This window comes from Rhincodon typus, chromosome 23 (assembly GCF_021869965.1).
Source record: "Rhincodon typus isolate 14 chromosome 23, sRhiTyp1.1, whole genome shotgun sequence".
NCBI lineage: Eukaryota > Metazoa > Chordata > Chondrichthyes > Orectolobiformes > Rhincodontidae > Rhincodon > Rhincodon typus.
Window position 1 is genome coordinate 79,146 of NC_063354.1, and position 17,689 is coordinate 96,834.

Here is a 17,689-nt window from a genome sequence, read left to right on the forward strand (position 1 = left end):
TTCCCCTCCCCCATTTCTGAAGAAGGGTCTAGGCCCGAAACGTCAGCTTTCCTGCTCCTCTGATGCTGCTTGGCCTGCTGTGTTCATCCAGCTCTACACCTTGTTATCTCAGATTCTCCAGCATCTGCAGTTCCTACTATCTCTGAAGCAATTCTTTTAAACTCTGGTTTTAGAACAGTTCTTCCCCATTTAAGTTCCTAATTTTAAAAAGCACAAAAATATAAAGACTTGGTCTTTACATTGCATGGAGCATTGATAAGGCCACATCTGGAGCACTTTATTTACAAAAGGATACATATGTTAGAAGCAGCTCAGAGAAAGTTCACTCAGTTGATTCCGGGGATGACTGGTGGGTTTGAGGAGAATGAGAGTTGATCTTATTGACATCCTGAAAGGAGTTATCAGGCCGAGAGATTTTTAAAAATTATTTCATGAGCGTTACTAGCTAGGCCAACATTTGTTGTCTGCCCTTAATTGCCCAGAGGGCAGGTGAGAGTCAGCTGCATTTCTGTGGGTCTAGAGTCACATATAGGTCAGACCAGGTAAGGATGGCATTTTCCTTCCCTAAAGGGCATTAGTGAACCAGATGGGTTTTTCCCAATAATCATCAATGTTTTCATTGTCATCATCAGACTCTTAATTCCAGATACTTTTTATTGAATTCAAATTCCACCATCTGCTGCGGCAGGATTTGAACCCCAGACCCCAGAACATTACCTGGGCCTCTGGATTAATAGTCTAGCAATAACATAGTTAGGCCATCGCCTTCCCCTATGTGCCCTTGTGGGAGAGACTGGAATACGGGACAGAGTTTAAAAATAAAGGGTCTCCTACTTAAGACTGAGATGAGAAGGATAATCTTTCCTCAGAGGGTTCTGAATCTTTGGAATGCTCCTCCCCATAGAATGATTGAATATTTTTGAGGCAGTGTTAGATTCTTGACTAACAAGCGAGTCAGAGGTTATCTTGGGTAGACGAGACAGAGTTGTTTAGAGTCATAGAGATGTACAGCATGGAAACAGACCCTTCGGTCCAACACGTCCATGCTGACCAGATATCCTAAATTAATCTAGTCCCGTTTGCCAGCATTTGGTCCATATCCCTCTAAATCCTTCCTATTCATATATCCATCCTGATGCCTTTTAAATGTTGTAGTTGTACCAGCCTCCATCACTTCCTCTGGCAGCTTGTTCCATACATGCACTACCCTCTGCGTTGCCCCTTAGATCCATTTTTAATCTTTTTCCTCTCACCTTAAACCTGTGCCCTCTAGTTTTGGACTCTCCTACCCTGGGAAAAAGACATTGGCTATTTACCCTATCCATGCCCCTCATGATTTTATAAACCTCTATAAGGTCACCCCTCAGCCTCCAACACTCCAGGGAAAATAGTCCCAGCCCTGGTTTGTCTTACCAAAATGCAACACCTCACATTTGTCTAAATTAAATTCCATCTGCCATTCCCTGGCCCATCGGCCCATCGGCCCATCTGATCAAGGTCCTATTGTACTCTGAGGTAACCTTCTCCACTGTCCACTACACCACTAATCTTTGGCTGGATGGCAGGTTTGTAATGTAAAGCCACACTTGCAGCATGCACCAGCTGGGGTTATCATGAAGGGTTCTCCTTCTCAACCTCTGTCCTTGCCTGAGGTGTGGTGACCCTCAGGTTAAACCACCATCACTTGTCTCTCTGTAATGAGAGAGCAGCTCTATGGTCTGGTAAGGCTGTGATAACTTTACCTATACCTTGAGTGGGTGTGATTGTGGAGCTGAGGCCATGATCAGATCAGTTGTGATCTGACTGAATTGTGGGACAAGTTTTGAGAGGCTGAATGGCCTTTTCCTGATTCTATTTTGTACGTTGGTAAGGTTGGATCCTCTGTTAGAGATGGGAATTAACTTTGCATTTTGGATCTTTCTTGTTTAGATGTGAAATCACTACCAGAGAATACTGCCAGTTTAAGGATGGATATTTCCATGAGGAAGCAACCTTGTGTTCACAGGTAACATTGAAATCGAATGAACACCCTGTTCTCACTGCTCCAATCATAAGTAATGTATTGTACACCCAGAATGTTGAGTTAATAAAGGATACAAGAATCAACTATAAATCCTAGATCTACAGGGTTTACCAGAGGAATGGGCCATACCATTGGTTATCTGACCTGTGCACAATCTGTCCCACAATTTATGGGCTATGATATGTATGGGCCAGCTTGTCCAGCAAGCCTGTTTACAATGAGCTTTACATGGGAAATGACTCTTTGTGGAAGTTTGGTTTTTGACCTATTGAGTGACTGACCACCTCTCTGTTATAGGTACACTGTCTGGATGAAGTATGTGGGTTATTGCCATTCCTGAATCCAGATGTTCCAGATCAGATCTACAGGCTTTGGCTCTCCCTGTTTCTTCATGCTGGGTAACAAAAACTCACCCATTTACAATACTGTGGCTATAAGAGCATGGATCCTGTCATTGACATGAGGCACAGCTGAAAGGAATGAAGGAGAGAGTGAGCTCAAAGTTGTGGTACATATTGGTATCAATGACGTAGAGGAGGACAGGCATTGAGCTCGTGCACCCAGGAGTTGGGAGGAATCTCCAAATGAGTGAACTCTGGATGAATCCCAATGCCATGTGTTAGCCAGAGCAGAGGTAGGAATAAAGGCAGGATCAATCTGTCATGTGAGGTTTGGTATTTGCACAGGGTGTAGGGCTTCTACATTGTTGCACACTGGGACTTATTATATGGCAGGAGCCAACTCTTGCTGCCTGTGAGAATGGTGAGATAAGAGACCAGGAGATTGGCTGACCCCTTAGTGGAAATAAACTTGCAGAATAACAGGTTAGAAGTTGAGAAAGGGACTGATTGGATTCTTCTGCAAAAGTTGGCATGACCTCAATGGGCCAAATGGCTTTCTATGCTGTAATGACCAAGGCTGACCTTTTTGTTTCGCAAAGTGCAGGTTGCATTGTGTTTGGTGGAGGGATTCTTGCTGTGAGGTTTGTCACTGGATCTTATTAAACTTGTTACATTTATTCGCCATTCCCAGCCCATGGAGAACCATGACTGATTTCTGCCCGATTTTAGTCCTAATAAACATCCTCTTTATTTTTAAACTCCGCCTCATTGGCCTAAAAATACCAACCAAAACGAATTGCCTTATATTTCTCTGCATCTGCCATTTGTTTGCTCATTCCACCAACTTGTCAATGTGCTTTTGGTGTTCGACACCTACATCTTCCCTCCCCCCCCCAAACACACATACATACATACACACAGATGCATACACACACACACACACACACACACAGACACAGACAGACACAGTTTGCAATACTTCCATGTTTCACATCAACTGCAAATGTTGAGACTGTACCTTGTACACGTTCTGGGTCAATAATATATCAGCAAAACCTTGGGATCCATCACTGGCCCATGGTGAACTCCAATATAAACCTTCCTCCAATCTGAAAAATATCCATTAACCATTACTCTCTGTTTCCCAACACTGAGCCAATTCTGTGTTCGTTGTTGCTTCTGTCAATTTTATTCTAGGAGCTATACCTTTGCTCACAAAATCTTTTTGGGGTAGCACTGTACTAAATGCCTTTTGGAAGTCCATGTACATTATATCAACAACATTGCCTTCAGCGACCCTTTCTGTCACTTCTTCACAAACTCTAGTAAGTTAGTTAAATCTAATTTTGTCTTATAAAATCCATGCTGACTCTCCTTAATCAACCCCTGTTTGCCCATGTAACTATTAATTTTGTGCTGAATTATTGATCCTGGAAATAAGCCCACTGTCAAAGTTAAACTAAACAAAACCGAAAGAACTGCAGATGCTGTAAGTCAGAAACAAAAACAGAAATTGTTGGAAAAGCTCAGCAGGTCTGGCAGCATTTGTGAAGAAAAATCTTTTTGGGGTAGCATTATACCAAATACCAAAGCACTATACCAACCTCCTCAGAATGTTCTGAGGAAGGGTCACCAGACCCAAAACATTAACTCTGATTTCTCTTCACAGATGCTGCCAGACATTCTGAATTTTTCCAGCAACTTCTGTTTTTTGTGCCAAAGTTAAACTGACTGGTGTATAATTGCCTGATTTATTTTTGCAGCTCCTTTTCACCAAGAGGCTATGATCATTGCAATTCTCTAGTTTTCTAACACTACCCCCTGAGTCTACGGAAAATGGAAAGATTGTGGTCAGTACGTCTACAATTTCCACACTCACTTCTCTCAGTTTCCTTGGATGCTTCTCGTCTGGTCCCAGCATCTTATCAACTTTTAACACAGACAGCTTATCCAATATTTGATTTGATTTGGTTTGATTTATTGTCACGTGTACCTGAGTACAGTGAACAGCTTTTGTTTGTGAGCAGTTCAGGCAGATCAAAGTAAGCAAGGACGTACAGATCATAGGGTGAAAAAAACTTGGACAGAGCGAGGCATGCAAGGTTACATCGCACAGGACGTGCGAAGCAATTTCAACATTAACCAGATTAACATTATTGGAAGTTAGAGAGTCCATTCATCAGCCTAATAACAGCAGGGAAGAAGCTGTTCTTGAACCTGTTGGTGAGTGTGTTCAAGCTTCTGTACCTTCTGCCTGACGGAAGAGGTTGTAGGAGAGCATTATTGGTGTGGGACGGGTCTTTGATGATGTTGGCCGCCTTTCTGCAGCAATGAGAAGTGTAAATACAGCCCATGGATGGAAGGTTGTCTTCCGTGATGGTCCGGGCTGTGCACACCATTTTCTGTAGTTTCTTACGGTCCTGGTCAGAGTAGTTGTCGTACCAGGTCATTATGCACTCGGACAATATGCTTTCAATGATGCATCTATAGAAGTTGGTGAGGGACCTTATGGACAATGCTGAATTTCCTGAGCTACCCAAGGAGAAAGAGGAGTTGTTGTGCCTTCCTAACCATCCCATCTACATGGGAAGTCCAGGACAGGACATTGGTTATCGTCACTCCTAGGAACATGATACTCTCCACCCTCTCAACCTCCGCTCCTTTCTCCTCCTCCTCCTTTCTTTCTGAAGTCAATGATCAGTGCTTTAAATTTACCGACATTGAGAGAAAGGTTACTATCATTGCACCATGTCACCAAGCGCTCTATCTCCTTTCTGTATATCTCCTTGTTAACAATTATAAACACTTGTTGTAACTAACTTATCCTTCCTGCTGCATCAGGAAAGCAGCCAACATAATCAAAGACCCCTCCTACCCCAGTTATACTCTCTTCCAGCCTGTACCATTAGGCAGAAGTTTGAAAACACTTACCAACAGATTCAAGGATAGCAACAACTGCAGGTGCCAGTCAGAGATAACACAGTGTGGAGCAGGAGGAACACAACAGGCCAGGCAGCATCAGAGGGACAGGAAAGTTGACGTTTTGGGTTGGAAACCTTCTGAAGATTCAAGAACAGATTCTTCCCTGCTGCTATTAGACTTATGAATGGACCTCTCATATTTATATTCGAGTTGATCTTTCTCTGCACCCTCTCTGTAGTTGTAACACTATATTCTGCATTCTGTTCTATTATCCTGGTATACTTATGTAAGGTATGATTTGTCTGGATCGAATGTAAAACAATACTTTTCACTGTCTCCTTCCATTGGCTGGGAATCACTCACTGTTGTATCTGTTGTAAAGAATTTAAATTGATAAAATGACCCCAATATAAAGACAACATTAATACTGACCCTCTGATTGAATTAGCAGTGAATACTGAGATGTTTCTCAGTGATGTATATCTGATGAAGTGTGACAGTATTTCTGCACAAACTTCACTTTTGACCTGATGACAGAGCAAACTCTAACTGGATCCCTTTGTGACTGACACTGGTTTTGTGCCCCCTCCCAACCCATATGTGCCCTGTGTCATTAACCAGGCGGTTACCTCAGTCACTCCTGCTGCCGATGCTGACGTCACTTTCACTTCCACCTACGATACCATCCCCACCCACACACCCACTTCCGAGACATTCTCCGCTCCCACTCCTGGCTCCAGCTCTACACCCAACCCCAAGCCCAAGCCCTGCCAGGTATTCACCATCCCCCAGACCTCCCCTTCGCTGAGGATGAATGGTCAGGTCTCAGCAAAGGACTCATATGCATTCCCCTGCACCCACACATCAACGAATTCTGTACACATCTGGATGTTGAACTCTTTCTCCGCCACCTCCAGATCCACACCTGTTTCTTTGACAGGGAGTCTAGGCCACAATCTGCAGACCCCTTCTCCCACCTCCAACTAACCCCATCCTTCTGGACACCACCCCACAGCCTTCTATGCTCCCTCAATCTCCTTCTCCAACTGCCGTTGCAACAATCACCTCAATCTCTCCACCGCTCTCACTCGCTTCAACCTCTTTGTATCGGAGCGCCTAGCCCTCCACCCCAACCCAACTTCGGGGGCGGGTGGGCTGCATTGTTGAGGTATGGCATGCTGACTTTTACATTGCAGAGGCCAGGCACCAACTCTCTGACATCTCCTCCTACCACTCCCGATTATGATGGCACCATTGATCACCAAACCATCTCCCAGACCATGAATAACCTCATCACCTCAGGAGACCTCCCACCCACAGCCTCCAACCTCATCATTCCCCCAAACCCGCACTGCCCATTTCTATCTCCTTCCCAAAATCCACAAACCTTACTGCCCTGCTCGACCCATTGTCTCTGCCTACTCCTGCCCCACTGAACTCATCTTTGCTTACCTCGACTCTGTCCCTTTCCCCCCATGTCCAGGAACCCGCCCCACCTACGTTCAGGATACTACCCACATCCTCCACCTCCTCCAAGACTTCCAGTTCCCTGGCCCACAACACCTCATCTTCACCATGGACATCCAGTCCCTGTATACTTGTATCCCATGCTTATGGCCGAAAAGCCCTCCACCTCCTCTCCCACAGGCCCAACCCGTCCCCCTCCACCGACACCCTCATCCACCTAACAGAACTTGTCCTTACCCTAAACAACTTCTCCATTAACTCCTTCCACTTCCTACAAACTAGGGACATGGCTATGGGCACCAGTATGGGTGGACCTGCCTCTTTGTAGGATACACGGAACAGTCCCTCTTCCGCTGTTACACTGGCAGCATCCCCATCTCTTCCTTCACTACATCGATGATTGTATCAGCGCTGCCTCGTGCTCCCATGAGAAGCTTGAACAATTCATCAACTTTACTAACACCTTTCACCCCAACCACAAATTCACCTGGACCATCTCCAATGTCTCCCTCCCCTTCCTGGACCTCTCAGGTCTCCATCTCTGGTGACCGTCTCAAAACTGACATCTATTTCAAGCCTACCGACTCCAACAGCCACCTGGACTACACCTCCTCTTACCCACCTTCCTGCAAGAATGTGATCCCTTACTCCCAATTCCTCCACCTTCGCTGCATCTGCTTTCAATGGGGCATTCCACTCCCGATGTCCTCTTATTTCATGGACCACAACTTCCCCCCTCCGGTGATCGAAAATACCCTCAACCACATCTCTTGCGTTTCTCGCACCTCTGCCCTCAAACCCACTCTCCCCAACAAAAATAAAGACGGAATCCCCTTGTCCTCTCATATCACCCCAACAACCTCTGTATTCAATGTATCATTCTCTGCCACTTCTGCCTCCTACAATCCAACCCCACAACCAAGGAGATATTTCCTTCCCCACCTCTATCTGCCTTCCGTAGGGACCGCTCTCTCCATGACTCCCTTGTCAGCTCCACACTCCCCACTAGTCCCACCACACCCGGCACCTTTCCCCGCAACTGCAGGAAATGCTACACCTGCCCCTACACCTCCCCCCTCACCTCCATTCAAGGCATAAAACAAACCTTCCAAATGTGACAGGGGTTCACCTGTATATCCTCCAACTTGGTCTACCGTATCCGCTGCTCCTGATGTGGCCTCCTCTACAACGGTGAGACCAAGAGGAGGCTCAGAGACCACTTTGTTTAGCATCTGCGCTCTGTACGTGATAATCAAGAACACCTTCCAGTCACAAACCATTTCCACTCCCCCTCCCACTCCCTGGGTGACATGTCCATCCTGGGCCTCCTCCAGTGTCACAATGACGCCACCCGCAAACTGGAGGAGCAGCACCTCATATTCTGCCTCAAAAGCCTACAGCCCAATGGCCTAAACATGCAATTCACCAGTTTTAAAATCACCCCACACCTGGCCTCATCCCATGTCCAACCCTCCCTCTCATTCCCGCCTCCTTGACCTGACACAACCTGTCCACTTTCGTCCCCACTCACCTGCCCTACCCTTCCCACCCACCAGTCCCCACTACCCCCTACCTGCATCCAACCTATCACCACCCTACCTATGTTTCCTCAGCCCCACCCATCCTCCCTCCCACCTCCTTGACCTGACACAATGTGTCCATCTTGTTTCCCACCTATCCACCCCACTCTTCCCATTGACCAATCCCCACCACTCCCTACCTGCATCCACCTATCACCATCCCACCTACCTTCCCCCAGCCCCAACCCTCCTCTACATTTATTTCCCAGCTCCCTTCTCCCTTCCCATTTCTGAAGAAGGGTCCAGACCCAAAACTTTCCTACTTCTCTGATGCTGCCTGGCCTACTGTGTTCATCCAGCTCCACACTGTGTTAACTCTGACTCCAGCATCTCCAGTTCTTGGTATCATCAGGATACTTACACCTGTTAATTTCTAAAGACATCAAGTCATACAGCACAGAAACAGACCCTTCAGTCCAACTAGTCCATGCTGACCAAGTTTCCCAAACTAAACTAGTCCCACTTGCCTGCATTTGACCCTTATCCCTCTATAACTTTCCTATCCATGTACCAATCCAAATGTCTTTTAAGTATTGTAACTGTACCTGCATCTACTATTTTTTGGCAGTTCATTTCACATATTAACCATAGTCTGTGTGAAACTATTGCCCCTCAGGCCCCTTTTAAATCTTTCTCCTCTCACCTTAAAAATATGCCCCTTAGTTTTGAACTCTATTTCCCTGGGGAAAAGACTGTGGAAATTCAATTAATCTATGCCCCTCATGATTTTGTAAACCTCTGTAATGTCACCCCTCCTACGCTCCAGTGAAAAAGTCCCAGTCTATCCAGTGTCTCCTTATAACTCAAGCCCTCTAATCCCGATAACATCCTGGTAAATCTTTTCTGCACCATCTCCAATTTACTAATATCCTTCCCCTGACAGGGAGAACAGAACTGGACACAGTGCTCCAAAACAGGTCTCACCAATGTCCTGTACAACCTCATCATAACAACCCAACTCCTTTGGAGCTCCTCTGATGCTGCCTGGCCTGCTGTGTTCCTCCAGCTGCACACTGTGTTATCTCCAACTCCTATACTCAATAGTCTGAGCAATGAGTGATTATCAGAAGCTGTATCAGGAAGGCCTCAAACAGAATGAACTATCCCACCCCATCATTAAGTTTAATAGTATAAACATGCTTAACTGTTGTAGGGTATCCAAAATAATTCGATATGTTAGGCCTTTATTCATTAGAGTTTAGAACAATGAGAGGTGATCTTCATGAAATATACAAGGTTCTGAGAGGGCTTGACAGGGTAGATGTGTTTAGCCAGAGGGCGGTGAATCTTTGGATCTCACTGCCACAAGAAGCTGTGGAAGACAAGTCTTTGAGTGTATTTAAGGCAGAGATAGATTGGTTCTTGATTAGTAAGGTGATCAAAAGGTAGAGGGTAAGGCAGGAGAATGGGTTTGAGAAACATGACAGCAACGATCAAATGGCAGAACAGACCCAATGGACTGAATGGAGTAATTCTGTCCTATATCTATGGTGTTTTGCGCTTATGTTTCCACTAGAGTAGAAATCTTGAACAAGGGGACATAGCGAGAGAATAAGGGGACACCCATTTAAACATAGGAACAGGAGTAGACCATTCAGCCCCTTGAGCCTGTCCCACCATTCAGTGAAATCAGACTGATCTGTGGCCTAACTACATAAGCCTGCCTTTGGCCCATATATCTTAATACCTTTGCTTAACAAAAATATATCTATCTCTCATTTAAAATTAACAACTGATCCAGCATCCACCGCCATTTGTGGAAGAGAGTTCTAAACATCGACCACACTTTGTGTATAGAAGTGCTCCTGACAATCTCTCCTGAACAATGTGGCCCTAATTTTCAGACTATATTTTAAATTTCTCCCAGTGCGTGGTAAATGTCTGGAATTCTCTACCCCATAGAGTGGTGGAGGCTAGATCAATGCAAGTATTTAAAGATGAGAGAGATAGATTGTTGAAGTGTCAGGCAGTTGATCGCTATGGCCTGAAACAAGAGTTAAGGCTTGGGGTAGATCGGCTATGATCTTGTTAAATGGTGGGGCAGGCTCGAGGGGCTGAATGGCCTACTCCTGCTCCTATCTCTTATGTTCTTCTGTTCTAACCCCTTTGAGAAATTTCAATAAACCATGCAAGGCCACAAGATCAATTTCTTTAACATAAATGTAATTTTAACTGCTTTTAAAAATTAGTTTCAAAACTTCATGTTGACTTGAACTAAATTAAACATTGCACAGACTTGCAAAAATAGTTAGAAGGCCTTTAAAGGTTTAAAATTACTTCAAAGAAAGCTTAAGGCCTTATAAAGAAAACATTCACTGTAACATTGCAAGACTACAGCAGGTTAAGGGGAAGTACCTCCTGTGTTGATATCGGATAGCCTGGTGCTGCTTGTTGCTTGAGCCACTCTGGGTGGATCTTTACTGATGGATTCAAGCTGCAGCTATATCCCAAAGATCCTAGAGCTACACACAAAAAGGGAAAATATGGACCACACAGAAACTCAGCAGGTCAGGCAGCATCTGTGGAGAGAAAACAGGATTGATGTTTCTATTCCAGTGACCCTTGTTGACTCAGTTTGCTTGTTTCAGGGCTCCAACATCAGCAGTTCTTTGTTTTGTTGAAGAATTGGGACATTCCAGGTCACCTCGTCCAGGACATGGTGTACATGGACTCCTGATACAAGTGAAAAGTGACATTCTACCATTCTAACATATTTCATATTCTTTTCTCTTGTTCTCTCTCTCAAACTGCCACACTTTTTTTTCACTTCACTTTGGCTCTATTTCTGTTTTCCCTCTGGCTGTATCCTCCTTTGTGCTGCCCTATCTCGCTCTCCTCTCCCTACCCCTCTGCAGGATTATCCACTGCCTGATTTCCGTGCTATTCCAAATGACCATTCTTCGGGACCTGGAGAAGTTGGCAGGTTGGCTGCGCATTTCAATCATCTACATCCTGAGTGGAATGATGGGAAACTTGGCAAGTGCGATCTTCCTGCCGTACAGAGCTGAGGTACAACGACAGGATGATGAGGGGGAGGGTTGGAAAGTTGGCCTTAGTAGAGGTTATGATAAGCTAGGTCAAATACAAAAAAAACTGGAGCACCACTGTCTAATGCAGCCCATGTTTCACTGTCAATTAGATTTTGAGGCTATTTCTGGATATGACACATTGGCTTCAATCAGTTCCAAAAGGATTGGGAAGAAGTGATTGTCTGACTTGATATAGGGCAATATTGTAGTGCAGACCCTCCGACAGTGAAGCTCTTCCTCAGCATTGACCTTCCGACAGTGCGGCACTCCCTCAGCACTGACCCTCCGACAGTGCGGCACTCCCTCAGCACTGACCCTCCGACAGTGCGGCGCTCCCTTAGCACTGACCCTCCAACAGTGCGGCGCTCCCTTAGCACTGACCCTCAGCGCTGACCCTCTGACAGTGTGGCGCTCCCTCAGCGCTGACCCTCTGACAGTGCGGCACTCCCTCAGTGTCTCTCGCTGTACTGTGTGTCCCTCAATGTGTTCTGAAAAGTGCCCAGTTTACCTCAGATTATTTGGAAAGGGCAAGTATCTGAAAAGTTTGAATATTGGGATAGGAACCCCTGGCCCTTTTAAGGTTCCTTGTGTCTTGGCCCGTTATCCTGGTGGATAAACGTATATATGTTGATGTTTTTTCTACATTATTGCAGTAACAGCTTGCATTTATATAGTTCCTTTAACATGATATAAATGTCCCTGGGTGCTTCAAAAGACTGCAATCAGATAAAATTTCACAGAACCATATAAGATATTGAGATTTTAAAAAATATTCATATATGGGTTGTGGATGTTGCTGGCCAGGCCAGCATTTATTGCCCTTTCCTAATTGCCCAGAGGGCAACTGAGATTCAACCACATTGCTGTGGGTCTGGAGTCACATGTAGGCCAGACCAGGTAAGTATGGCAGTTTCCTTCCCTAAAGGACATTAGTGAACCAAAAATGGCTTTTCTGACAAACAGTTCCAAAAAGTTCAGAAAGAAGTGATGGTCTGACAGATTTGATTAAGGGCAATATTATAGTGCAGACCCTCAAAAATTAGAAAGTCAACAATGGTTTCATTAGACTCTTAATTCCAGATTTTTATTTACTTCAAATTCTAGGATTAGTGCCCAGGTTCCCAGGACATTCACCTGGGTCTCTTGATTAATCGTCTAGTGATTTTATCATTAGGCTATCACCTCCACCCTAACCAAAACTGGTAACAATGAGATCGTAAGAACTGCCAATGCTGGAATCCGAGATAATACAGTGTGGAGCTGGAGGAACACAGCAGGCCAAGCAGCTTCAGAGGAGCAGGAAAGTTGACATTTCAGGTCGGGAATCTTCTTCAGAAATGGGGGAGGGGGAAGGGAGCTCCAAAATAAATAGAGGGTGGGGGGTGGGGCTGGGGAAGGTAGGTGGGATGATGATAGGTGAGTGCAGGTAGGGAGTGCTGGGGATTGGTCAGTGAGGTGGGTAGGGCAGATAGGTGGGAGAGAAGATGGACAGGTCAAGGAGGTGGGGATGAGAGGGAGGTTTGGACATGGGGGTGGGAAGGTTTTAAACTGGTGAATTCTATGTTTAGGCCATTGGGCTGCAGGATCCTGAGGTGGAATATGAGGTGTAGCTCCTCCAGTGTGCAGGTGGTGTTACTGTGACATGGGAGGAGGCCCAGGATGGACATGTCACTCAGGGAGTGGGAGGGGGAGTTAAAATGGTTCATGACTGGAAGGTGTTGTCGTTTGTCGTACACAGAGCACAGATGCTCTACAAAACAGTCTCCAAATCTTCGCTTGGTTCCTCCGATGTAGAGGAGGCCACATTGGGAGCAGTGGATACAGTAGACCAAGTTGGAGGATATACAGGACAAGGGAGTCGCAGAGACAGTAGCCCCCTCTTCCCAATTCCTCCGCCTCTGCTGCATCTGCTCCCAAGATGGGGCATTCAATGCCCGAACATCCCAGAAGTCCTCGTTTTTCAAGGACCGTAACTCTGCCCCCCCACCAGGTGATTGAAAATGACCTCAACTGCATCTCTTGCATTTCCCGCACTTCTACCCTCACACCCCTCCCTCCAACAAAAATAATGACAGAATTCCCCTTGTCCTCCTGTATCATCCCACCAACCTCCGTATCCAACATAGCATTCTCCACCACTTCCACCTCCTACAATCTGACCCCACAACCAAGGATATATTTCCCTCCCCACCCCTATCTGCCTTCTGTAGGGACAACTTCCTCGTCCGGTCTACACTCCCCAGTAACCCCACCACCCCTGGCAACTTTCGCTGCAACTGCAGGAAGTGCTACACCTGCCCCTACACCTGCCCCCTCACCTCCATTCAAGGCACAAAACAAACCTTCCAAATCTGACAGGGGTTAACCTGTGACTCCAACTTGGTCTACTGTATCCGCTGCTCCTGATGTGGCCTCCTCTACATTGGTGTGACCAAGCGGAGGCTCGAAGACTGCTTCATAGAGCATCTGTGCTCTGTACGCGACAAACGACAACACCTTCCAGTCACAAACCATTTTAACTCCCCCTCCCACTCCCTGGACAACATGTCCATCCTGGGCTTCCTCCAGTGTCACAATAACACCACCTGCACACTGGAGGAGCTACACCTCATATTCCGCTTCAGGATCCTGCAGCCCGATGGCCTAAACATAGAGTTTATTAGTTTTAAAACCCCCCCCACACCCCGGCCTCATCCCATGACCAACCCTCCCTCTCATCCCCGCATCCTTGATCTGTCCATCTTCTCTCCTGCCTACCTGCTCCTCCCACCTCACTGACCAATCCCCAGCACTGCCTACCTGCTCTCACCTTTCGCCATCCCACCTACCTTCCTCAGCCCCACCCCTCCTCTCTATTTATTTCTGAGCTCTCTTCCTCCTCTCCATTTCTGAAGAAGGGTCCCGACCTGAAACGTCAGCTTTCCTGCTCCTCGGACGCTGCCTGGCCTGCTGTGTTCCTCCAGCTCCACACTGTGGTATCTGGTAACGAAGAGCTTCTCAAAGAGAGAAGATTTAAACAAAGTCTGAAAGACAGAGAGAAGTGGAGAGGTGGGGAAATGTAAGGAGGGAATTGCAGAGCATGTGGCACAGCCAGTAGGAAGGCTCATGAGTGAGTGAGTAAAACTCTGGATGTACGAAAATTCTGAGTGCAAGGAGTGCATTGTAACAATGGTCCTCTCTTTTGCCCACACCAGGTTGGTCCTGCAGGATCGCAATTTGGTTTGTTGGCCTGTCTCTTTGTAGAATTATTTCAGAGTTGGCCGATCCTGGAGAAACCATGGAAAGCCTTGATGAAGTTGATGGGAATTGTTCTTTTTCTTTTTACCTTTGGCTTGTTGCCTTGGATTGACAATATTGCCCATATATTTGGATTTATTAGTGGTTTCCTGCTATCTTTTGCCTTCTTGCCGTACATTACGTTTGGCCAAAGTGATAAATACAGGAAGATAATAATGATCATTGTCTCGCTTCTGGTCTTTATTGGACTTGCAGCATCTCTGGTGATCTGGTTCTACATTTATCCCACTAAGTGTCACTGGTGTGAATACCTCACCTGCATACCATTCACCAGCAACTTTTGTGAAAAGTATGACCTCGATCAAACCATAAGTGAACAATAATTTGGAGCATGCAGTTTTTGGATAAATGAACCATGAACTTACTGAAAAAGGCAGCTGGGTAATGGTAACAGAGTTAGTGTATGCAAATTGTACAGCCTATTGTTAGTAAGATTGAAAAGCTGAATAGTGTTGTTAGACTGGGCATTTGGAAAATGGAATGCAGTGCTTACTGTGTGATAGTTTGAAATGCTGAGAATATGACAATATCATCCGATTACTGCCTTAGTCAATTACTCTGCTCCACAACTATTCAACGCAATAACTCTGTTCTGAGTGTTGTTTATTGGTTTGCAAACATTGATTGTCTTCTCTTTACAAATCGAGAGGAAGAAACTAATGTAAATTGTGAAAAATCTGCATTTGCCTGTAACTTCCACATCTGGACAATATAATCTTTTTGATGAGTCATGAATTTGATTGAATGTTTGTTGGTGTAGTTGTAAAGGCAGATTCTGTTAAACCTACTAATTAGCAATGTCTTTGAGGGTTCTGTGTATGTTGAATTTTTTTTGCTGTTGATTTTATGTTTCTTGCTAGCTTACACTCATACTTCATTTTCACTTTCATTATGATTCCAGTTGATGTTACTACTGGGCCAGTCAGATCCCAGAATGAAATCTGCCTTGATAAATCAGTTTTCTAAATTTAACTTGGTGGTCATTCACTGATACAGAGGCACAGAAGATTGAAGATTTTTTTAACAATAAAATGAAGTTTATTACATAAAAAGGGAACATAAAATAAAACAAATCAAGCTAGCAAATATAAATCAGTGTAAAAGAACTGAAGATACATGGCAAAACAAAGTCTCACTATTCTCCAACACCATCATCTCATAGTGAGTCAAATCCACAAAAATCACCATTCCATACCAACCTTTAAGTTTGACTGTTTCTCCCTAGTTCTATTTTGTGAAATATGATGTGGAGGTGCCGCTGTTGGACTGGGGTGGATATGATCAGAAGTCACACGACACCAGGTTATGGTCCAACAGGTTTATTTGAAAACACAAGGTTTCGAAGTGCTTCTCCTTCGTCAGGTGAAGTGAGGGGACGTGCACAGGCACACAATTTATAGGTGGAGCGATCATTGCAAGATAATTCCAGGTAATTAAGAGTTTCAAAAGAGAGTACAAATGATATGAGTGGAGTGTAGCAGGCTGAATAACTGCTCTCTGCAGGTGATCAAAAGTGTCAGACGGTATGAGTAAAGTGTCAACAGCTGAAGAGCAAGTGAAGGGATGACCTATAATCTGATTAATTGAGGCAGAGAGATAATTACAAAAAAATTAAAAATAAGGTGGTACTGGAGACAAACCAGACAGCTGGAAGAACATGATAGGTCTAAGAGTCACATGCCAAGGGTCTAACCAAAGTCAGAAGTAATCCAAAACTGTGCAAACTAATTTAGGTAGAGAGATCATAACACATTATCAAGGTGATAGTGTTAAAACAGGACAGTAAGGATTTTCTAACCAAACACTCCTCACCGAGAAGTTTTACAAGTTAACTTTTATGCCAAGGGAACTGACCTTTCCTTGCAGTCTCCAATATCCTTTCTAGCAAGTAGTTAGGCTCTGGAATGCACTGGATATATGGTGGAGTTAGTTCAATTGAGGCATTAGGAGAGGCATTGGGTAATTATTTAGAAAGAAATAATGAATAAGGATATAGGAGAAAAGCAGGAATATTGGCAGTGGGTAATGAATGCTCATTTGAAGGCCTGGTACAGACATGATGGGCCAAATGCACTGGACTGTGCCTTCTGCACTGTAACATCTCTGTGACACACCTCTGGATGATGGAAATGAATGTACTATCGCCAAGTTTGCAGATGACACAAAAATAGATGGGAAGACAGTAGTGAGGATAACAAAGGATCTGTAGAAGGATACAAACAGGTTAAATAACTGCAGTTGCTGGGTTACCAGTCACTGCTGCTGGATCCTGCACATGCTGTCACGGTGGATCTGGGAAAGTGTCCCCAGATTCCACTGTCACACAAGAGGTGCATTCTACCAAGCTGAGCTGTGCTCTCATAACTTACTCTTAAATTGCTGTTTCTCTTCACTTCCTCAAGTTTAAAGAATATTAATTGTACATCAGTAACATTACCCTCTTTCTTATGCTTTACACACTTTTAATCTACAGACCAATTTCTACTTTAAATACCGGACAATGGAAATACCCGCACTGTCATGTTCACCAAGGTCACCTCTCTTCGAGCACTGACTCATGCTCCCACTCAATGAGTTTAGGTTTACCATAAAATATCCCTCTGGGATAGTTTAGAATCTCACCCCTCGGTGCAGCTTTTCAGCTCCTGGTCTCCATGAAGTTCTTTCCAATCAATGTCACACTTTAGATTCTACCAAATTTGAAAATATCTGCTGCTCTCTCACAAGATTGTAAACCAGCCTGAACTTGTGCTGTTTATATTATTCACGACATCTGTTTGCCTTTTACATATGTTACAAATTTTACCACCAATTGTATACTATATTAAAATCAAAAATTTTTAAAAAATGGCCTTAATCATTTAGCTGAGACTTACCCACTGAAAAGCTCACTCGTTTCCCTCTATTAGAGCAAGCATCAATTCCAATCCACTCCGACGAAACAAGCTCTGGCTCTAGCTCTCCCTCACAGGGTGCCCAACCCCTCCCCTCAGTGACACTGTCACAGGGTCCCCACCCCCTCCCCTCACT

General features: G+C 44.9%; 1 protein-coding gene across 1 annotated transcript in view; it reads left to right on the top strand.

Annotated features, from left to right (window-relative positions):
- The window catches only part of LOC109913623 (inactive rhomboid protein 2-like), a 59,598-nt gene extending 43,723 nt beyond the window's left edge, over window positions 1–15,875 (top strand). The window contains exons 13-16 of the mRNA XM_048611063.1: window positions 1,930–2,005; window positions 2,321–2,421; window positions 11,189–11,342; window positions 14,557–15,875. Of these exons, the coding sequence (XP_048467020.1) occupies window positions 1,930–2,005; window positions 2,321–2,421; window positions 11,189–11,342; window positions 14,557–14,982 (757 nt within the window). The 3' untranslated portion in view covers window positions 14,983–15,875. The remainder of the gene's footprint in view (window positions 1–1,929; window positions 2,006–2,320; window positions 2,422–11,188; window positions 11,343–14,556) is intronic.
- The last annotated feature ends 1,814 nt before the right edge of the window (window positions 15,876–17,689 follow it).